The sequence below is a fragment of the Dipodomys spectabilis genome, unplaced genomic scaffold, assembly GCF_019054845.1.
Source record: "Dipodomys spectabilis isolate Male_0828 unplaced genomic scaffold, ASM1905484v1 ptg000207l, whole genome shotgun sequence".
Taxonomy (NCBI): domain Eukaryota; kingdom Metazoa; phylum Chordata; class Mammalia; order Rodentia; family Heteromyidae; genus Dipodomys; species Dipodomys spectabilis.
The window spans coordinates 8,630,024-8,654,786 of NW_024870884.1; the positions used below are offsets into that span (position 1 = coordinate 8,630,024).

The 24,763-nt window shown below is 36.1% G+C and overlaps 1 protein-coding gene across 1 annotated transcript in view; it reads right to left on the reverse strand.

The window, feature by feature from the left end:
- Positions 1 to 24,763, reverse strand: part of Ctnna3 (catenin alpha 3) — a 1,268,549-nt gene that overhangs the window by 390,246 nt on the left and 853,540 nt on the right. The window contains exon 10 of the mRNA XM_042696520.1: positions 20,678 to 20,834. Coding sequence (XP_042552454.1) covers positions 20,678 to 20,834 — 157 coding nt within the window. The remainder of the gene's footprint in view (positions 1 to 20,677; positions 20,835 to 24,763) is intronic.

Here is a 24,763-nt window from a genome sequence, read left to right on the forward strand (position 1 = left end):
ACTTATGAGAGACCATAGAAAAAGATCTAGATGATCAAGAGTGGATTCTAAAAGAAAGTTGTAGTTTTTTCCTGTTTTGGGGGGGCGGGGCAGGGCAATATTAGAGTTTGAATTCAGGAACTTTGACTTGCATGGATGGTACTTTGCGACACCACCAGTCTTGCTTTTGGGCTGCTCAAGATACAGATATAGTCTAGTGAACATTTCTGTCCAGGCTGGCAGAAATACTGTGATCCTCCAGATCTGTTTCCTGAGTAGCTAGGATTACAGACAAGAGCCACTTGGCACCTGTCTGGGAAACATTTTTTTAAGATTGTGATGAATATAGTGACAAACAGAGGAAATGAACAATGAAGCAAATTATATGACAAACTTTCCCCTTAATCATAAGCAAGCTGATATCTGATTAACATTGTGTCCTTTAATACACTTGATCTTTATCAAGGTGATAATTGAAACCACAGAAACAACTGACAGCAAAGCAACAATAATAATGTATTTCTATGGTTTTCAGTGTCAATTACATTACAACCCAGTAGCAAACCAAATGAAATAATTCTCCATCATCTCCCAACATATCATTGGCACTTGTGACAGTTTTCAAAAGAAAAAGAATAAAGGAGAGAGCTAGAATTGCACCCATCATAAAGCAGAAGAAGATATGGATAATAAAAGTCTAATAGCAATCAGATTACCCTTGTAAGAAATCTATACATCAAAAAATGATGCCTATAGCTCTCCATTTCTGAGTTACAAAACAGTATTTCAAATTCTTCAATGTAATAAAGTATCACCTTCAGAGTCGAAAAAGTAGAAATGTGATAGTTTATTATCTGTGAGGACAAATAAAGTTTAGTCACTCAATATTTTTGATCATATTTGCTGGATATATTTCTGACAAAACAAAAATCTCAATATTGATTTTCTTTATTAAAAAAAGAAACACAAAAAACCTACAAGAAAGCCAGTTGAACGTAGCTCACGCCTGTTGGATGATACTCAAGATACTAAAATCTGAAGATGGCCAAACAGCCCACAAAACAAAACAACAAATAAAAAAGCAACAAAGAGCTCTGGTAGTCACTGTTTTTGATTCTGGTACCCTGCTTCTTGTATATACATTTATGCATTTGTTTGGGGAAAGGAAGGGGAGTAACAAAATGCTGAAACAAGGACAAAGTGTGAACCAATACAACAGTGATACTCACAAGACACTATGTTGGAAAAGAACTATACAACTTCAAGAGATAGTGGGAGAAAAACTAATTAGTAGGTAACAATGTTCAACAAGAAATGTACCCATTACCTTACTTATCTAACTGTAACCCTTCTGACCTGCACCTTTGCAACAATTTTTTTTTTTAATAAAGCTAGAGGCTACCTCAAGGGACAGAACACTATATTCTGAGTTCAAATTGTAATATAGAAAAAAACTAAGGAGTCCAGAGGAAGATGGCGGAGGAGAAGCTGGAGGTTAAATACGTTAAATACGCTCTCGCATAGAAAGCAGTTTTAGTGTTCTAGTTTCAGTGTTCTCTAGTCCTAGGTTAAAGAATCACACCAAATGTGCCATCACAGTACAGAGAGTTTGGCCAGAGAGGGAAAATCCAGGCAGCTTGGTCAAGGAGACAGATCACTTGTTAGTAACTGTGATGGTGGTGGCAGCAGAGGTGACAGCTGCTGCAGCCACAATATCAACAAAAAGAGACCAGGATAAAGGCTCCAGATGCAGTGTGCAAGCAGATTCTACTCACCACCAGCAAGGACAGACAAGGAGCAGAAATCTTCATCTTGCTGATCACAGACAAGGAAGGGCCCAGGAACCAAGAGTCTAGCATGAGTACAACCCTGACATCCTCACTCTTTCTCAGGGAGCAGCAGTGGATAGGTAGCCCCTCTGCCCCCACCAGAGAAGATCTCCATCTTTGATACTGACAAAGGCCAGGCTGAGCAGCTAACTCCAACTCTGGCCTTGAAAGAATACAATAGGAGCCAATCACCAGGTCACAGGAACCTGACCTGACCTGCCAGCTTAGCTCCACCAAGGGGAAAGTCACACCACCCAGGCAGAGCAATCTCTACTCCCTGAGGAGTGACTTTCTTCACTGGGTAAACAGAGCCAGAGGAGGCTCCTCCCCACTGCAGCTTAGACAAACAATTGAAACTCACCAAACATAAACCCTGAGAATGGCTCCAGGCAGGGCCCTGGGAATGTCTCTGGAGCTAGCCCCTCAGGGAAAAGCTACTGATTGCTGATAGGCTTCAACCCTACCCAGAACCTAGCCTCATCACAGCATGTCTAAACTAGAGGAAACAGCCATCTCCCTCTTTTGTGATACTCAAAGCAGAACTCCCTCTCACTGAACTAGCCTGGGAAGAGGATCACAAAGTCCTGGATAAGGCAGAGCTTCTTTCTGCCGGCTCAAACAAACTGATTTAAGAAACAAATCAAGCCACAGGAAAACCAGACACCACAAGCAGACCAGAGACTCCACCAAAAGACTGGTTATAGACACAGGGGAGATACAAGACCTCCCCCCCCAACTCTCCTCCCCCCACCAAAAAAAAAAAAAACATTTTGTTCTATTTTTGTTAATTTTTTTTTAAAAAATTTTGTTTCTAATTTTTAGTGTGTGTGTGTGTGTGTGTGTGTGTGTGTGTGTGTGTGTGTGTGTGTGTGTTAATCTCTTTTGATCTTTTGGTCTTTTTCCTTTTTTTCTTTCTTTCTTTCTTGTCTGACTTAATTGCTGTTCTGTTCATCCCCAGATATATACTCTTCATCGATTGTTAGACCTTATCCCTCATTGTTTACATACTTAATTCAGAGATTTATTACTCAATTCACAACCTCTTAGGCTTAACTTCTTTAATAGTAGTATTATTTCTTTATATCTATATAATTTTAAGTGTTCGATTTTTAACTTTTGTAACTTTGTAATTTTTTCTTTTTACCTCTCTCCTCCTCTCATCCTATGCTTTTCTTCTCTCAATATCATTTCTTTATACTTACATAAATGTAATGTTGTTTCATTTTTTAAATTTAAATTTTTTGTTTTATCATTTTTTCTTTTTTTTTATCTCCCTCCTCTAATTCTGTCCTATCCATTTCCCTCTCTGAGATTAGGACTTGGTTAAATTCACTCTTTCCTTTTACCTCTCCATATCCCTCTAATCCTGTCATTCCCCATAATTCTCCCTAAACCTATTAATTTATGTTCTGTTGAATCCCACATTGATATTCTTAGCCCCTTAATCCATAGTTATTTTCTGTTAAATAGATTGTATCTGTTGAACTAGATTTATCTGCAGCCATTTTGACGGTGCAACTAGAGGACACTGGTCAATGCTTGCCTTAAAATAGTTTTGTAGCATGAAACTGGTGTCACTTTCATACCAAATAGGCAGAACAAGCCAGAGGAACACAAGAAAAATGGCAACTCTGGGTATTTCAAATCCCACTCATGATAATCAGGTGACAGAACAGTTAATGAATAATCCAGAGGAGAGTTCCCAAAAAGCTCTACAAACACTATTGGTAAACATGGTGAATGAAAAGACTGAAAATGGGGCAGGGAAGGTGGCTCAGTGGTAGAGCACTTGCCTTGCATGCTCGAGGCCCTGGGTTCGATTCCTCCGTACCACATAAGCAAAGAGAAAAAAGCCGGAAGTGGCGCTGTGGCTCAAGTGGTAGAGCGCTAGCCTTGAGCTGAAGAGCTGAGGGACAGCACCCAGGCCCAGAGTTCAGGCCCCACGACCGGACCCAAAAAAAAAAAAAAGGAAAGAAAAGATTGAAAACCTGCAAAGGACTCAGTGTGAGCATGATAGGGACCAAGACTTGGCTAACCAAAGATTAATACAGGAATTTTGTGAGCATAATGAGTCTAACCAAAACTATTATAGGAATCTCGTGAGCATGAGGAAGCAAATCAAAGATAAATATAGGAATTGCATGAGCAGGCTGAAAACAGTCAGAGAAATAAAGGAATTACATGAGCATAGGAAGCTAATCAAAGAGTAATACAGGACTTTCAAAAGAGGCATGAGAATAGACAAAGATGAATAGAGGTGTGCATGGAATCCGTAAGTAGACAATTGGAGGAATCCAGGGAGACCACAAAGGGAATGCTGAATGAAGTTCATCAGAAGGAAAGGGAATCAAAGGAAACCATAAACAATCAACTAAATGAATTGAGAATATAAAAACTGAACACCAAATTAAGGAAGTAAAAGAAGTGCAAACAAGATCTAAAACAAAACTCCAACAAAGAATTTGAAGCCATCAAATGCTACCAATTAGAAGGAAAGGAAATAAAAAACAAGGTAGAAAGTCTTTTCAGTAGGTTAGACAATGCAGAAGATCGAATCTCTGGGACTGAAGACAGCCTAGATATTACAGAGAAAGGACATACAACTAGCCAAGACAAATACAAGTGATATGATAGATCTATTCAACATTTGGAAGATACCATCAGAAAGCCTAATCTGAGGATAATGGGTGTAGAGGAGCATCTAGAGACAGAAGTTAACAGTATAAGAAATTTATTTAAAATCATCCTACCAGAGAACTTCCCAAACATGCAAAAAGATAGGCCTATGCAGATAAAAGAAGCTTTTAGAACCCCAAATAGACCAGACCAGAACAGGACATCCCACCATCACATTATAATCCTCACAGGATCAATCCAGACCAAGGAAAGGATGCTTAAAGCTGTCAAGGAGAAAAGGGCAATCACTTATGATGGAAAACCAATTTAAATAATCTCAGATTTCTTAGCAGAGACAATTAAAGCAAGAAGAGCCTGCCCTAAAGACAAAAACTATTAACCAGGAATACTGTACCCTGCTAAACTCTCCTTCATAATGAAAGGTCAAATAAAAACCTTCCATAGCAAAGAAAAACTGAAAAAAATATCTCCACCAAACCAGCCCTACAACAGACACTTAAAGATGTCCTACACATAGAAAACCAACAAGACCACAATAAAGGCCAAGAAACTGCACCCAAACTGAGAATCCAAGAACCATAGAAAGAATCCAGTTGTCTCAGCCCCCAAGAAGGTGGATAACATGGCAGGTACTACCAAACACCTCTCAGTCCTAATTCTCAACATTAATGGACTTAAGTCTCCAATTAAGCAACACAGACTGTCTAATTGGAGTAAAAAGCAAGATCCTTCTCTCTGCTGCCTTCAGGAGTCACACCTTGCCCATAAAAAAAAAAATATATTTTGAAAGTGAAAGGCTGGAATAAAATCTACTAAGCAAACAGCCCCCATAAAGAGGCAGGAGTTGCAATCCTAAAAACTGATAAAATAGACTTCAAATTAAAATTAGTGAGAAGAGATAAAGAAGGTCGCTGCATACAAATGAAGGAATCTCTCCTTCAGGAGGATATTACAATTCTAAATATCTATTCACCAAACAACAAAGCACCCAAATTTATCCAAGAAACACTACTTTCCCTCAAATCTCACATAGATCCAAAGACATTAACTGTTGGGGACTTTAACACACCACAATCCTGACTAGATTGATCAACTCAGCAAAAACTATAAACAGATCTAAATAACTACATAGATTAACTCGATTTAACAGACATCTACCGAATATTTCACCCAGCAGCATCAGAATACACGTTCTTCACAGCAGCAGATGGAACATTTTCCAAAATAGACCATATTTTATATCACAAATCAAACGTCCAAATTCAGAAACATTGAAGTTGTACTGTGCATTCTCTCAGACCACAAGGGAATAAAATTAGAACTCAACACCAAAAGCCAGCAAATAAAGTCCTGTAACACATGGAGGCTGAACAACACACTGTTGAATCACCAGTGGGTCATGGAAGAGATCAGAAACAAAATTTAAATGTTCATGATATTCAACAAAAATGAACACACAAATTACCAGCTCCTCTGGGACACAGCAAAGGCAGTACTCAGAGACCCGTTTAGAGCTCAGATTTTCTACATCAACAAATTGGAGAGATCTGAAACCAACAATTTAATGAGACATCTGAACCTCCTGGAAAAAGAGCAGCAAGCTAAACCCCAATCCAGTAGACAGAAAGAAATAATTAAAATTAACTCAAGATTAAATGATAAAAAAATAGAAAAAAATCAACAAAACAGAGTTGGTTCTTTGAAAAAAATTGACAGACCCTTAGAAAATCTTATCAGAAAAAGAATATACAAATAAACAAATTCAGAGATGAGAATGGAAACATCAGCACAGGAAAAAAAACAGTATTCACAATATTATAAGGGAATACTGTACAAACCTTTATGCTAATAAGTTTGAGAATCTGGAAGAAATGGACCATTTCCTAGCAAATATCAACATGCAGAAACTAAACCAAGATGAGTTAAACCAACTTAACAGACCCATATCAAGGATCAAAATAGAAACAGCAATAAGAGACCTCCCATCTAAGAAAAGCCCAGGACCAGATAGATTTACAGCTGAATTCTACAAGGCCTTCAAAGCAGAACTCACACCAAAACTCCTCCAACTCTTCAATGAAATTGAAAGAGAAAGTTCACTACCGAATTCTTTCTTTGAAGCCATTGTAACGCACATCCCAAAACCAGGCAGGGACTCATCAAAGAAAGAGAATTATAGACCCATTTCTTTGATGAACATTGATGCAAAACTTCTCAACAAAATTTTGGCCAATCAACTTCAACAATTTATCCAAAGCATCATATACTTCCATCAAACAAGATTCATTTCAGGGATGCAAAGCTGGTTCAATATACAAAAACCAATTAATATAATTCATCACATCAGCAAGGGCAAGGATAAGAACCACATATTTTCCTCAATAGATGCAGAAAAAGCATTTGACAAGATCAAATACCTTTATGATGAAGGCTCTGAAAAAATTTGGAATCCATGGAATATTCCTCAATACAATAAAGGCTGTAAATGATAAAACTACAGCCAGCATTATAATTAATGGTGAAAAACTAAAGCCATTTCCTCCAAATTCCGGCATGAGACATGGATGTCCACTCTCTCCACTTCTCTTCAATTCAGTATTAGCATGCCTAGCTAGAGCAATAAGACAAGATGCAAACATAAAGGGGATCCAAGTAGGGAAAGCTGAATAAAACTCTCCCTCTTTGCAGATGACATGATCTTGTATTTAACGAATCCCACAGACTCTATTCCCAAATTCTACTTGACTGATTCGAAACTTGGGCAAAGGAGCAGGGTATAAAATTAACCCTCAAAGATCAATGGCTTTTCTGTACGCAAACAATGAGAAGAGCATAGCTGAAATCAGGAAAGCAATTCCTTTTGTAATAGCCCTCCCCCAAATGGAATACCTAGTAATTTACTAACTAAAGAAGTCAAAGACCTCTATGATGAAAACTTTAAGGAAATCAAAGCAGAAGTTAGAAAGTAGAAAAACCTCCCATGCTCCTGGATTGGAAGGATCAACATCATGAAAATGGCAATACTTCCCAAGGCCATTTACAAATTCAATGTGATACCTATGAATATTCCAACTTCATTCTTCAAGGAAATAGAAGAGGCAATCTAAAAATTCATATGGAACAATAAAAGACACAGAATAGCAAAAAACGATCTTTCACAGAAAGAACAGTGCTGGAGGAATATCAATACCAAATTTCAAACTCTACTAAAAAGCCATAGTAATCAAAATAGCTTGGTACTGGCACAAGAGATCTCTGGACCAATGGAATAGAATTGAAAACCCAGAAATGAACCGACAGGACTATAGCCACCTAATCTTCAATAGGGAGATAAAAAAAATAGAATGGAAGAAAGCAGACCTTCAGTAAATGGTGCTGGCAAAATTGGCTAACCACCTGTAGAAAACTAAAGCTAGAACCTTATATATCACACTGCACCAGAATCAACTCCAAATGGATCAAAGACCTCATAGTCAAAGCATACACCTTGAAAACATTATAGGACAGAATAGGAGAAACCCTAGTTCTCCTTGGCACAGGCTGAAATTTTCTTAATAGAAACCCAGAAACCCAACAAATCAAAAAAAGGTTGGACAAATGGGATTGCATGAAATTGCAGAGCTTCTGCATGGCAAAGGACATAGCTAGCAAGATCAATAGAAAGCCCACAGATTGGGGAAAGATTTTCACTAGCTATACAACGAACAAGGGTCTCTTATCTAAAATATACTTGGAACTCAAAAAATTAAACCTTCCAGCAACAAATCATCAAAGAAACAACTGCCCAATAAATAAGTGGGCTAAAGTCTTAACGAGAAATTTCTGTGAAGAGGAAATAAGAATGGCCAATAGACACATGAAATAATCAACCTCTCTAGCCATAAAAGAAATGCAAATCAAAACAACATTGAGATTCCACCTCACCCCAGTTAGAATGGCTATAATCAAGAACTCTAACAACAACAGATGCTGGAGGGATGTGGACAGAAGGGAACCTTATTGCATTGTTGGTGGGAGTGTAAACTTGTTCAACCACTCTGGAAAGTAGTGTGGAGGTTCCTCAAAAGACTCCACATAGAACTCCCCTATGACCCAGTAATCCCACTTTGGGGCATTTACCCGAATGATCACAAACAAGACCATACGAAAGCTACCAACACAACTATGTTTATTGTAGCATTATCTACCATAGCTAAGATATGCAACCAACCCAGATGCCCCTCAGTAGATGAATGGATCAAGAAAATGTGGTATATATACACAATGGAATTCTATGCCTCTATCAGAAAGAATGGCATTGTCCCATTTGTTAGGAAATGGAAAGGCTTGGAAAAAGTTATATTAAGTGAAGTAAGCCAGGCCCAAAGAAACATAGATCCCATGTTTTCCCCTATTTGCAATAACTAGTATATGTGTGAGACAAGCAGAAGTGGTCAGATAATTTGATGTTAAGTGAAATGAACCCCAAGATTGGGATTCATGTTTTTTCTTTCTTGCTATTACTTTGTATGTCCCTCCCCATGGTATAGCCCCTGCTTTCACTATATTTGATGTTGTTGTACTTTGTAGAGGGGAAGGGAAAAACAAATTGTTTAAATAGGGATACAGGTGGACCCATTGCAACAATGAGCTGTACAAGATGTTATGTCAAAAAACAAACTTTAAACTTTGGCAAGGGGATGAGGATGGGCAGGGATGGGAAGGGGAAACAAAGGAGGAGGCAACAATGCTTGATAAGAAATACACTCATTATCTTGCCCATGTAATTGTAACCCCTCTGTGTGTTATTTTCACAATTCAAAAAATAACAGAAAAAAGAAAGAAAAAAATTTTTAAAGAAAAAATTATATATTTTATGAATAAAAAGACCTAAGATATGTCAAAGAAACAATAAACAAACATCTTCTTCATATTGTCAGATGAAAAAAAAATTCTGAGCCTCCACAGAATTTTAATGAACATATGTGTCTCTGGCGAAAAAAGGAATTTGTGTTTATTTCTTGAAACTTCTGACGATCCAATGGTGCTCATTCAGGTAAGATCCTTGGCAAAAGCTCAGGATCTCTATTTTGTACACACAGTTATCCAAAGGCACATTGATGTGTTCACATCTGCTCGAGTGGCTATCATTTACGTTTGTGTCATAAAATGTTTGGAGCAAATATAAATTCCATATTCTGTATCAGTTGTTAGTGCCTAATTAGACAAAATTAAAATGAAGTTTGGTGAATTACAAATTTAAAACATGGCATGTTTTACATTAGGAACTAAAGCTGTTGGCACATAAGCTCCCGTAATGCATAGAGGGGAAAAAAGCATTGTTGTTACACTGGTAAGAGGTGCAGGGAGATCATTCTGTGCAGTTGTGCGGTCAGAGGAGGCCCTGACTTTGTGGAAGTAGAACACCAGCAAAACGATCACTTTGCAGACTTATGCTGGCACAGTTACACTTGATACACTTGCTGGTATAAAGCCTTTGTGGGTTGGGTCTGAATTTTACTAAATCACCTTCAGAGGTTACTCCTAGAGACATCAGAGCGATTCTTGTCTTGTGTGTGTGTGTGTGTGTGTGTGTGTGTGTGTGTGTGTGTGTGATTAAAACTGTGTTTTCATTATTTGGAAAAATAATTACATTTTGTTTTAAGTAAAACAGGTTTTATCAAGCAAACGATTGTTAGGTAATACCGTATAAATCACTGCAGTGCAGTTTAAAATTATCAAGTCTCCTAATTCTATGTTAAAACCTATTCTTATCAGTTGTTTCTATTTCTCTGACTTACTTTTTCACCAATCTTATGTTTGGGGTTCCTAGTAACACTAGTGCATGTGGAAAGAAGTAACACTAGTAACTAGTGTTACTAGTTACTAGTGAAGTAACACTAGTAACACTAACCATGTCATTTAAATTATCTCACAAAATTTGGGCATAAAATGAGAGAGTCTCACTTTGTCAACCTTATCAGAATCACAGGAACATTTTTACCAGTGTTTGTATAGATTTACAGAGGAAGGAACTTGAATTTTTCTTGGTTATTTGATTCAATAGTTGAATGGGCCAAAATGGAACACTCAATTTAAGAACTGAGAACATAGTTTTTCAGGAAGGTTCTATAAGGAAAATTCAGAATCATGATCTAGACTGGACCTCCATACGTTGACTTTAGGAAATGAGTGGAAAATTCAGAGACAACTAATTTTAGTAGGGAACAATAGGCTTAATCTGACTAGAGGATTTGTAAAATAACATCATCTATTATTATCTGGTAGAATTTTAACAATTGAGGACCTCTCTAAAACAACTTACAGTAAACATAATTATAATAGTTAAATTCATGTCAAGTTTTGCATGAAGTGAACAAATGATATCAAGTAATACTAGATGCCTTATGATAAATGTTTACACACAAATTAGTAGTCATATTTCTTAAGAAAAAGAGACATATGAAAAGCCATTTATAGAGCCAGGTTCCAGGTGGTCATGGCTGAAATCTGTAATCCTAGCTATCACAGTTGGGAGCCAATCCCTGGTGAGATAAGTCTGTGAGTGTTTTAACCCCAGCTCTCCACCCTAAAGCCAGAAGTGGAGCTATGGCTCAAATGGTAGAGCATTAGCCTTGAGCAAAGGAGCTCAGCAACAGTGTCCACATTCTGAGTTCAAGCCTTAGTATCAACACAAGAGTAAATAAATGAGTAGAAAATACAAAGCCATTCATGAAAGCAAAAATGTAAACAAACTGTATCACACAGGTACACTCTAGTGAATAATGGAAGTATAAATATCAGGACAGAAAACACGTAAATATATTTTAGGTAAAGAGCACATAACTATTACGCTTGAAGAAACTGGCTTGAGTTAATACAGTCATCATACTGCAAATATATATTAAATATAATAAAATAAATGAAGTTATTATTGACGGTCTTTTAGACAAGTTGCCACTGGTTCACAGAAGCATTTTTATAAAAATTGAATATGATCATTGCTGAAAACTTAATAGTCAAAATTCTTCTTATTGAATGTAAAATAAATCAATATTATTTAAAAAAAGACAAGTCATAATGCTAAATGTCTCATATTCATAAAACTTTGCACTGAGTTTAGTATTTATATGCAAATTATTAGCAGAGCAGAAAGCACTATCAAGATAGTGAATGTAAATTTATAAGCAGTTATTAAATGGAAGCATGGAAATTTAAAGTTGCTTTAATATATCAAATAATTAAATGCATTAAAAAGCCTCTATTTTTATTATTACCATGACTATTTTCTACATGTAATAATAGAACTATATCCCAAAACTAAATCTTATTTTTATGCCAAAGTTCCTGAAGTTGATTAAATTAAAAAAAATCTTATGGGAATTGTGTTCCAGTTGGTCTAAATGTCATTGCATATATCAACAGCAATACTCAGTAGACACTACCTTGGAAATGAACTTTACAAGTTGGGGGGAAGATAGCCGGGAGGAAGAGAAAGCAGGAAAAAATGAGGGAGGGGTAACACTGTTTGAAAAGAAATGTACTCATTAGCCTTCTTATGTAACTGTAACCCCTCTGTACATCACCTTTACAGTAAAATAAATAAAATCCATATATTAAAATCATATAAATTTTAAGAGGAATGAAGTATATTCACGGTTGTCTTTGAATTTTCGTAGTCATGTTCTCCAATCATCATTATATAGTTACTACTTTTGTATCAGGATAGCCTGAAACCTCAAAACAACTAATTTCCTACATGAAAATGTAAGAGAGAAAAGAAAATACTTGCAAAATTATCTAGAAACAACCACTGCTAATTTGTATGCAAATTCTTGAAGATAACACTGCTAGGAAGAACCATAGTGAAAACCAATTAGATACATACTTCTAATTTCAGAGAGGGAAACAGTGGTATAGTGGCCAAGGGTTATGTTCTGTGACATATGTTGACTGGTTACATCAATGCCTCTAATGACATAATAAGTACCAATATATAATGAAGGGGTGGTCACAAATTCAAGTAACAATTAAAACCTGGAGAGGTTTCAATGACTGACTGCCATATAATTATTTTGGTGATAGAAAGATGGCAGAGGTGTCTTTCCCAAAATAATCTGTTAACCATACTACAATTGCCATAAAAATTTGCTTCCACTTAGACTACAGATGTGTGTAAATCCACTGAGCCTCCTTTGCCATTGTGTCTCTACAGAGAATAGCAATTACTCAACAAATATTTTTGTATTGATATAATACATAAACTATCAATTCCAAAGTGTTAATTGGCCACATGGTACAAGGACATCCATGATCAGATTACTTACTCTGAAGCATATTCTGAAGACCGTAGTGAAGAATATCATTTAAGTCTTGTTGTCAGACTCCTGTGAGAAACTTTTCATTCAGGTGTAAACATAAAGTCAGACAATTCTATTGCCTGAGGGAGATTCTGATTATTTTGATGCTCTGCATCTCCTAATCCAATAGAATGAAAATGTCTGTCATGTAGATTTGTTTATCAGGAGCCACAGGTTTTCATGAAAGCCCTTAGTTAAAGGAAGAATTGCAAATCTCAGGAAAGGTTACCCAGGAGACGTCAATTATACAGGTAATAACCAGAATGAGAAAAGTAAAGATTTGGTAAGACTTTATGGTAGGATTGCATTGTTCACTGTTCTATTATATACACTCTCATCTTTCATGAGTGCTGAAGATACTTAAGAATAAAAGTATTTCCAAAAGTCTAGCCATCCTTGGTTTGGGAGAGATGGGGGAAAAGAATGGCAAGAATGACATGAATCAAGATGCATTGTATTCTCCAGGTGACTTGATAAAACCTCTTTGTACAACTACTTAAACATAATAAAAAATCTATTTCCCATTTTCCAACCTTAATTCTACAAAATAATGATGAAAAATGGCATAACATATCACAAGCTATTTATTCTATGAGAGTATGACCCTGGGTGAAAACAAGTTAGATATATTTCACCCTCACAAATCATTTTCTTAAACCCTGTCACTGGCGTTCATACTCACATAGGAGAATACTATAGAATCGCAATACTTCAGTGAGTTTCAGGAGCTGACATGGCAAGGTCTGGGTAATCTCTACATCCATGTCTGGGGATATAGACTCACCAGTGCCATTTTCTTTTCACCTCCACATTTACTTTGTTATTATAAAGGTTTCATCAAGGCTTATAATATAAAAAAAAAACATGCAACATAATCTCCCAAACAGAATATTTTTGTTCTGGCATGATTTTTAAGTACAGGTACAATTTAACTCCGAGGTGAGCTCTTTCTTCATCTAATGCTCCTCCTCTTCTCTAGAAGCAATCTCATGCTCTTGGTATGGTATGCAGGCGATTCAGGTCATCCTACTGTCTATATTGCTCTCCAATTTGCTGGTCCACTCAACATTTAAAACCAGTCCTTTTAATATGGGGAACAAGTTAATTTCTTTCAGCATATGTATCTGTGGCTACTTATTCATCCCCCTACTAATGGGAAAAATTGAGAATGATCTGTCTTGAACTTTTTTGTGATGATGACATGCTCAAATATCGCTAATAAAACTAGAATATATGGCAAAAAATAATCACCAGGTAACCTAGGTAACAGATATTGCTAGTTTACTCATCCCAGTGATTATAAAAATGTAAACTCTTAGAAGCAGCCTACACAAGAAGTCATAGTATTTTTGTGTACAACTTGGCACTATCAGAACTTTTTACTTTTTGACATTTGATAGTTATAAATAATCATAAATTTCAAGTAATTCTTTGGTTGTTTTGTTGAACCTATGGGCTTAACAAAGCTGATCCTTGAAGAGATCTGTCCTTCTAATGCCTACTTTTGATTGTATCAATTGTCTTCCAGTGAAAGTCCTGGACAGGATCCAATGTATTCTAAACATACCATTTTATATAATTTTTTTCCCAGTGTAAGCTCTAAGACTACAGAGGTTTTCTTCTGTTTCTTCTCTCAACTGCTCTATTACAAGGACAACAGTGTTACTACTTTGTAGCTACTTGCCAAATATTTAGTATATAAACAACTAGATAAATGAATGAGTGACTAAATGAATAAATAATATGAATGATCTTAACATTTCATACAAGACAGTTAAACACGTTTTATTTCCAAAATATCATAGACCTGACAAAAAATAGCAAAACTGTCAGTCACAAGTTATCAAACACTCAGATTCTCTTCCTATTTTTCTAATTGTTTCTAGAAATAAAATCTGCTTCTTTGACAAGCAATATAGGAGTTACTTTAGCGATAAAAATTTTGGTAAGACTGGTATGCATTTGGTAAGAATATAATTGTGTTGCTTCTTTTCATTTTTTTCCACATTACTAGTGAATGAGCATAGAGTGTCCTGCTTGCTTGACAGTGCTCTGTCACTTGAACAACACTTGCAACACTTCCTTTTTCTAATACGTTTTTTATTGTAAAAATACTGTACAGAGGGATTACAGTTACATGAGCAAGGCAATGAGTACATTACCTATCAAGCATTATTGCCTCCTCCTTTGTTTTCCCCAACCATCCCTTTTTTTCTGAAAATATATAGTTTATTTCCATGAAGTTGACATATGGAAGAACCACTATAGCAGCATCTCTTTTTTCTTTTTTTTCCTTCCTTACCCCTCCCACCTCCACAACATACTACTCCCCTCTGCCTCCCACCCCTTCTAAATTGAAAAGTTTGTTTTTCAATATAGCGTCTTGTACATTTCATTGTTACAATGTGTCAACCCTATATCCCTAATTAAGCATTTTGTTTTTTTCCTTCTCCTCCCCAAATTACAGAAGTCTATATACAAGATGCAGGGCACTGACATCAAATATAGTGGAAACAGGTTATACTGTGGGGGAGGAACATACAAAGAAACAAAAAAAATTACAGGGACTTACTAGCTTCCTCCTGCTCCAGATAGCTTTGAATTACTATCCTCCTACTTTGACCTTCAGAGTATGCTTTTTCTGGCATTTATTGACAAGTAAAAGGTATATGTATAATATTACATAACTCTCTCCCTGGTATTCAACATTGTGCGTTGGAATTTTTAGATACTATATATACTATATACATATATATTCTTAAATATTCATATGTATTCTTTGTATCTATTAAGGAATCCTGTTTAGCACTACAATGTCTACTTCTGTGAAAGTGGCTCTAGCATCTGGATTTAGTGTTTTTTTTTATTTTTTATTGTGAACATACTGTATAGAGAGGTTACAATTACATGGGCAAGATAATGAGTACATTTCTTATCAAGCATTGCAGCCTCCTCCTTTGGTTACCTTTCACATCCCTTCCCAGCCTCCCCCCATCCCCCGACCCAATTCTCCCCCGCCACCAAAGTTGTAAAGTTCATTTTCGACATGACAACTTGTAGTGTTTTAAAACCTGATAAAGTCTATGATGCTGCTATTTAAAGTTTATATGGTTTTCTTTGTCCAGTAGAAGTACACAGATCTGAAGACACAGACCCCTGATAGGTATGTATCATACTGGCCAACTTGCTGACTCTCAAACTTACAGGCACTTTTGTAAGTTTTTCTTACCTTGTAGAATGGTTTTCCAATTTTCTTCAAGGCTTAGTTAAACAACCCAGTTAAAAAGCTTTATTTGAAAAAAATAACTCCCCTTAGTGCCTTGATTCTGCACCAACATTAATTGAACAGTATTTTCTTTGTATAGATATTGTAATTAACTTGTGAATTCTTCTATAGAAAATATTGCATTTTTCCTTGTCTAAATATCCTTCTTTCTTCTATAAGAAGAATACTTATTCTTTTGTACATAGTAAATGCTCAACTCTCTTTGATCAAAATCCATTCTGTAGGACAGGATTAAAAAACCTCATTTAAAAGGATATATCTATATTGCCACACTTCATAGCTTGATGTCCTTAATCAATGAAAAATTTACTTCCCTGTAGGCTAAAAACAATGTATACACGCATTGATTTGTAATAGGTACTTTGTTATAATTGTAGTTCGTCCCGTGTAGATAAATAATATGTTTGTCATTATTTGTTCCAACTACTATTATACTAATATGATGTTGATATTCACGAGTACTTCTTCTGTAGGTAATTAATGTATCATTATAATGCTAACATTATAATGTTAGCATTATAATGAAGGCATATTGAAGATTCATTTTAATTTCTCTTCCTCAAATGCTTTAGATTGCACTTTTGTAGAAAGCAATGGTCATGTGCATGATGGTTTCAACCACAAAGTTTCCCTTGTGGTATACTTCTGATAGCAGCAGAGTTATCTTTGTGTTCCTATGTCAGAGTCAGAGAGCACAGTAATGATTAATATAGCAGGTTCTATTTTGCATAACTTAAAGACTTTTTAAAAATATAAATTCCAAGGCTCTACACATTTTGTGAAAGCATAAGACATAAACTGTGAAAAATAGCTAACACAGAATTTAAAAGGGATAATAAATACCAGTATTTATTTAACAAACACATACCAAAAGCCTGAGAAAACATTATGGAAGCAGTATGTTCAATTAGGAAGATTCAAGGGCATGTAAGGGAAAAGATGGAATGGGGAGGTTGGGAAATTCAGAATATGGAGTAGAAGATTCTATAGGAACCTTTCAATACTGTAATTCATTAAGTCAATATGATGTTATTTTCAGGAGTATTTTTGACAATAATGAAACAGCAGTGCTAACTCTAATCATTAGGGTTCTGCTTCAGAATGCTCAGTGGCTTCCTTCATTTCTTGTGTGATCTCATCTACCCAACACTGCCGTTCTCTCCACTGTGTTAAAACCTGTCTACTCCACTAGAATTTACTCAGGGTTCAATCTCCAGAGCTTTCATAGTGTATAGCACTTACAAATTTACAGTAAGTATTCAATGAATAGATGGATTGAAAGAAAGTTTGCACCTATATAAATTCACATATTTAATCAGTTGTTAGCTTTTTTAATAGTTCTCCTGGTCCAAATCAATCCTTCCCTCCATCAAATTTTATAGCTCACTAGGAGTCAATTCACATAATATTTCAAAAAGTTGACACATATATTATTTTCCTGTGTACATTTGTATCTTAAACATAGATCTTATATTTTAATATATTCCTATATGGACAAAGAACATTAGGGATTTCAGGCACTATGAATGGTTGTTAGCAGTTTCTTAAAGTTCATCTTGTTTCATTTCTGTTTATAAACAGAACAGGTTCTAAGGTGTATTTTTTCCCCAAGGTATATTTTTAATATATCTTTTCAGAAAATAATAAAGGGCAGAGTGAATAATGTGGGGAGAAACAGAATCAACATGGGTCGGAAAACATTTAGGGAAAATACATTTGGAAGAGTTTTTCCAACTACTTTTAAGAAGATAGACAACTGAACCTAAATTTCCAAATAACTTCTTACTTTTAATAGTAACGTTTTAGCACTGGGCACTAGTGGCTATAATCCTAGCTACTCAGGAACTTGAGATCTGAGGACTTCGGGTAAAGCCAGTCTGGGCAAGAAGACCATGAGGTGTGTGTGTGTGTGTGTGTGTGTGTGTGTGTGTGTGTGTGTGTGTGTGTGTGTGTGTGTGTGTGTGTGTGTGGTTTTTTTAATAAGTTTTTTATTGTGAAAATACTGTACAGAGGTGTTACAGTTACATGAGCAAGGTAATAAGTACATTTCTTATCAAGCATTGTTGCCTTCTCCTTTGTTTTTCCTCTACCATCCCTTCCTTCCCACTTCTACAACTACACTCCTCCCCACCCCCGCCTAAATTGTAAAGTTCAATGTACAACAATGTCTTGCACATCTCATTGTTACAATGGGTCAACCTGTATCCACATTTAAACATTTTCTTTTTTTCCCTTCCTCTCCCAAAATTAGACCGACATTGAAAACAGGGGTTATACTGTGGGGGAGAAACATACAAAGCAACAGCAACAAAAAATCGCATAGTACATTATAAATATGTTAGAAACAATAGCAAAAAAGAAAAATCCCCTTGTGTCCCCATCTGGGATTCATTTCGCTTAACATCACCTTATCTGGCCATATGTACATAGCTTTTGACCTTTTCTGCTTGTCCCAGGCATATACTGTTATTGCAAGTAAGAGAAACCATGGGACCTATGTTTCTTTAGGCCTGGCCTACTTAATATAATTTTTCCCAAGTTGCCAAAAGGGATTGTGAGATTCTTATCACCAATTAACGAACAGAAAACGGGAAGTGGCCCTTTGGTTCAAGTGATAGAGCATAGTCTTCAGCTGAAGAGCTTTAGCTCATTGTTGAATTTTATTTTACATTTAAAATTTTATACTTCATAATACATAAGGTATGTTGTCTATACTTCTTATATTTTTCAAGAAAGGATTGATTTTATATAGGTTTGGCATTTTCTATGTAGAGCATGAAACAAAATACCCAAATATGATTTCCAAAAGTAGGCATCTTGTCTCATGAGACTTTTAGTAATGGTATAAAATAATTTTAAAACCATCCAACAACAGATCTATGTTTAGAATTGCAACAGATTAGTAGAACACATTTGACATTAGAGTAATCCTTATTTCAAGAGCCTGTCATCAATATTGGACCATTTCATCAATTTAAAACAAAATTACAAGCAAAGACTTCAACCAGATGATTTTTTTTACCTATGTTAACCACAATAAAACAATAAAGTCTGGAAAAATCTTTCCCATAGTAATCTGACAATTAAATTACTTTTCTATTTTAAAAGGAAAACTAGTGCTCTAAGAAATCACCAGTTTTCACAACTCATTTTGGATAAGATGGATACTATTTGAGGGCTTAGGATTTTTTTTTTTAAATCTAATAATGAACATTATTCTTGACTACTGGAAAGAAAGCTCATTTACAGGGTGAAATTTTTACAAAAAATTTCATTGTTTTAATTTTCTATAGTTAATGCTACCCTCTATGAACTACGTTCATTCACCTGACAAACAGATGAATACAAAGGGCATTTTACTCTGAAGATCATCCTAAAAGAAATCAGACATATCATTTGCGCTTAGAAACATCTGCAGCTTCGTCTGCCCCACTTACAATTTGGCAGCTCCATAGTGATTCAGACCATGATTAGAAACCTGAAAACATGGAACTCTTGTTGCTTATCCTATAATCTTCAGATGAGGGTTCTGAATCCAGTACTAAAACCATGTGTGGGGCTAGCTAGGTTCTTTCTCATCTATTTGGGGAAATTTTGTGAAGAGATGTCATCACCAGTGGAAGAAGGTGTTGAAGAATTATAACAAGACGAATAAGTGTGAGGCGTTGGGGGAGGAGGCAGGCTAAACTAATGCCAGGTAGGTTTATGAAGGCACAGAAATGAGCCAGCAGTGTATGCTGCTCAGTGTGTTGGGTAGACATGTTCGGTTGTCTCTTCAACAACCATGGCTTCCGCTTTATGCTCATATAAATGATTTTGTGTAGCGAGCACTAGTTGTAAAGATTGCATTAGTGGCTGATTTATGTCTAATGTTTCTCTAGGTCCCATTCAAATCAGTTCGTGAGGGCTTATTCTATCCATTTTTTTTCCCAACTGAGAGTTCAGTGGCTTCATATCAGTGGCCTCAAACCTCCCTTGATGGAGTATTGTTGACATAGAAATCAACAAGTACAACATACTAGGGCAATGACTTCCTCTGGTCCCCAGTCAATCAGTTAATCATTTCCACTCAATCTCTATATTCATCATGGAAATTCTATTTGCATTTGCCAATCATTAGTTCCTGAGTGGGTAAGGCACCAAATTCTGATGTGAAAGAGGAGCTCTGTTAGAAGACAGGAGGAAGGTTTTTTCCCTTGATAAGTTAAATCTTTGAGACACCTTTCCTTCCTATTTTCAGTAGTAATGTGGAATGGTTGGGATCAGTGCTCTAAAGTGCAAGTTTGAAGAAGGCTTAAGGTTTCCAGCTCCCATCTTTTGTATTGCTTTGACTGTGAATAAGTCCTTGAATGGGACTCTGGATTACGACCTTGTATACATTGTTTACTTGTGAAGACAGGCACTGAGGTTCCTCATCCCAGAGGGGCTATTGCTGATAGGCACTCAGCCACTACATAGACATGCACTTCTATAGAGGTCTTTTAAACAAAAGTCTCCTTCTTTGACTTAAACTTAATTACATTCAGCATTACCTGCTTTACAAATTCAACAATATTACATGCGGAAACAAGTTTTTTAAAAAAAAAAAAAAAAGATGAAGGACATACCAGATACAGCAAGGAAGTCATCAATGCTTGTAATGTCATCTACAGCTTCAGTGAGAACATGTATGTAATTTTCCCAGGTGCGCTTGTACATTTCCATGGTGTTTTTGACTACTTGACTTTTGGGTCTTGCAGCCAAAGCAAGTGCAGCATTAATAATCTGAAAAGGTATAAAGAGTTCACGCCATGACTTCTTCAAAAATTGTGCAAATGGAATGTGTTCTTTATTTTAAACCACAGAGTGAATGGTAAAATGTGTGTATGGATATTTTCTCCCTTTGCTTTTTATTATACTTCCTGTACTATTAAAACAATTTATTAAGTATTTTTGTTAAAGGATCACAGAAAATATGATGATAATTAGTACCTGTTTCTTAGGGAGCTCATAAGATTTCATAAAAACTTGTGTTTGAAGATTTCAGTAGAAAGTGCATGACATAACTTAATTCCTTATACAATAAATGCCATAAAAGCAAATAGTAGTCAAGAGTTGTTTGCTTGTTTGGGGTGGGGGGGTACTCTGATTTTAAACTGAAGAACTTGTACTTTCTTAAGCAAGCATTCTACCACTTGAGCCATGTCTCCAGCCTTTTTGTGCTTTAGTTGTTTTTCAAATGGAACCTCAGGCCACCACACCTGAGTTGCTGGAATTACAGGAACATGATAACTCACACAACAAGGTCAAGAGGGGTGCTAAGGCATGGATTCAGAGAAGTGACATTTTAACCAGAATTGGGGGTTCACATTGGGAAATCACTAAAGTATGACTTTGATTGGCTTGAGAATTTATAAATATTTCACAAGAAGGTATTCATAAAGGAGTTTGTTGCATATTTCAAATTCATGCCAAGTATCTCATATATATCCAGTACTGTTCTAGGTTTTAGCAATATAGCAATAATGGAGACACAAGTAAACCTACCATCTTCATGGAGCTAAGATTACAGTTGAAAGAGTCAAGGGAAGATAAAGTAGAAAATTCTGTAAGAATAAATAGTAGGTCATCGTCACACATGCTGTTCATTTACTATGCATGTGTTCACAGTGTCATCCAGATCCTCAGACAGCAACAGCATGTGTACTCGGCTTACTCGGGATGGCAGCCTGATTGGGAAGGTAACTGGAGGGTTGCATTGACTTTCGGTCAATTTTCTCAGAGCTACACTTCAGAAAAATTAATTTCCAAGCAAACCTACGAGGCTCCTACAAGAGGTTATAAGAACACACAAGTGTCTGAACTGTGATGTAGAGGTAATGAAAATGACTTCATAGAACTCTCAACGGGTTAAGAGAAGATCTGTTGGGGGAAGGGAACGTGGGAGAAAATGAGGGAGTGGCTAACACTGTTTGACAAGAAATGTACTCATTGCCGCTCTACTTATGTAAAGGTAACCTCTCTGTACATGACCTTCACAATAAAATTAAATTTAAAAAGATGTGGATAGGGCAGAGATGATTACCAGAAATATGATGGAATCATTGACAAAGATGTAGGAAACAGTATTTAAGAGCAAGAGAATAAATTGACAACATGGGAACAGAACATTGTACTTCATTTCATGGCATTTTTATAGGGAAAATGCATGCCAACATACTAGGAAAAACACATGCAACACTTTGTGGTTCTTTCTTGGTGGTAGAATTTCATGTATTTTACCATATTTTTTTCTTATAAATTTTCAGATTATCTGAGGTGGACACATTTTAGTTGTATCTCAGAATAAATTACTCTTCAAGGGAATATGATTAATAAATTTGTCCATGAATAATATTGAGAATGATTACAGTATTGTTAGAAGTAAGGCAGGTCAGTGAGTTTAAAAATAAGGCTGTGTTGTAGAGACTAAGTTGATAAAGGCTATTAGGTATCAGCTGTGATATTAACTTGAAAGTGATTCTTTGATCTGCATGCAAAATACAATTCCTGACATAAAAATGTACAACTAGAAATCCTTTTAATAAATGCTGTTTCTTTGTTATGCATTTGTTCATCCACAGCAATGACAACATACTTCTGACAACATGACTTCTGACTTCAGTCTGTTTCAGAACAGTTCAGAGTGCTAGTTAAGATACAAATCCCTAAGCCACATCCCTGGAGATTCTAATTCAGCTGATCTGACAGGTGGGCCTCAGAATTGACACTTCAAAAATGCCCCCAGCTGATGATGATGATGCTACCAGTCTGGGCCTATACGTGGATTCACCTCCACATGCAACAATGAGTGACATAATGTGGGGATAGAGGAGACTGTCACCAAGGTATCTTCATAAGGAAAGATGTCCTAAAAGACTGAAATCCAGAAAGCAAGTAGAAGTTATAGGAAAAGGGATGATTTTTCTTTTTTAGGAAGAGATGATCTGAGCAATGTAGAGCAACAAGATAGAGCATGACCCCACCTCCAGGAGGCTGTTCAGCAAAGAAGAGTCAGTAATCGATTTGGAAGAGAACCAAAGAAGACAATGCATTAAAAAAAAGTACAGAACAGACCTTTGGAAAATATTCACACCAGGGGGAAAAGGTCAATTGGAGGAGATAAAGGTAGGGGAAGGAAACATCAAGGAAGGAGGCAGAAAACTAAGGCATTGAAGGGTTACAAGACAATGAAGATCTTTTCAAAAGGCCAAGTGCTAAGGGAAATCAAGAATAATGAGGACTCAAAAAAAGCATGCTGGATTTGGAAATTAGGAGTCATCAGTGCAACAGAATGAAGATCCCTCAGTACCATGGTAACAATGTTACCTAAAGGTTTCACCTTACATCAGTGGTTTACAGATTATCGAGGGGTAGAGGAAGAGCTTAAAAATGTGATGTGGCTATTCTGTCTTCTTTTTCCTTTTTATGGAAGAGAAACACATGCATTTTTTTTTATGAAAACAGATACAGACTTTAGAAATAGCTACTGTGCCGTATTTCTTTATTTCCATTTTAGAGTTGTGTTAGCCTGTTAACTTACTATCTACCTTTGTGTATACTACCAGAGCACTGGATGAGGCTATTCATTGTTCCTGCCACTGGATAACTGTACACACCTGTGAGTGTGTTGAACTAATGGCTTCACAGTGAAGCATACTTTTGAACTGGTGGCACAGGCCCTCAGAGGAGATAAGAAGTCATGAATATATGACAGGGGATATTTTGTGAGAGTGTTTCAGGTCTGCCACTGATCCATTCTTTCTGATTCATCACAGCATGCTGAGAAAGCTTTATCCTACTTGACTTATCTGATATTTAGCTTACATCTAAAAGCAGACACATTTCAAAAGATGTCCTAATGTCATTCTTCAAGCATTTTAGCTACATAAGCTAAAGAACAGAAAACGAGCATTCTCAAAACTTCCTCATACATGACAAAAGAGTTTAAAAAGAATTATTTTACTTCTATGCCGTTCTTGTATCTTTTGCTTATGCAGTGATTCATATTAGAACCACTGGACAATGACATTTACCTGGTTGGCCAGTTCACATGTCACAGTGTACTAAAAACCATGCTTTTATTAGATTTTAACTGAATTCATTTTGCTTGTTTTGGCAGTGCTGGGAATCAAACCCATGTTATCATGAATGCTAGAGAAAGGCTCTATCAATGAGCCAACTGGACTGTTTCAGTAGTCTTAATAGTTTTCTACTTCCAATGGCTATTTTCTCCAAGCCATTCTCCTTACTAGTGAGGCATTTCTTTCTCATACACAGAAGTAATTATGCTTCCCCTTACCTTTCCTGATGAATTTTTTTAATCTTAATTTTAGGTGATATTACATTTAGCTTTGGGTGGAATTTTGATACAGTGATCAAGGGTGAAAAGGCAAAGGCAAAGGAGGGAAAGACAAAAGGAAAAAAGATAAAGAGAAAGGTGAAAGGAAAGAAAAAGGAGGGAGGAAAAAAGGTAGGGAGGCAGGGAAGAATTGAGCTTCATTGTGTGTACAAAATATATTTGATACAAATACTACATTTGTTAATTTAATATTTGTCAAAACTTTTAAGTTACAAACTACTTTCTAAAATCGTTGCACTATATACATTGTTTTTCTTAAAGAAGGCTCTGAAAATTCATTGAGATTTAGGCCCCACTCCGACTGCTATAACCA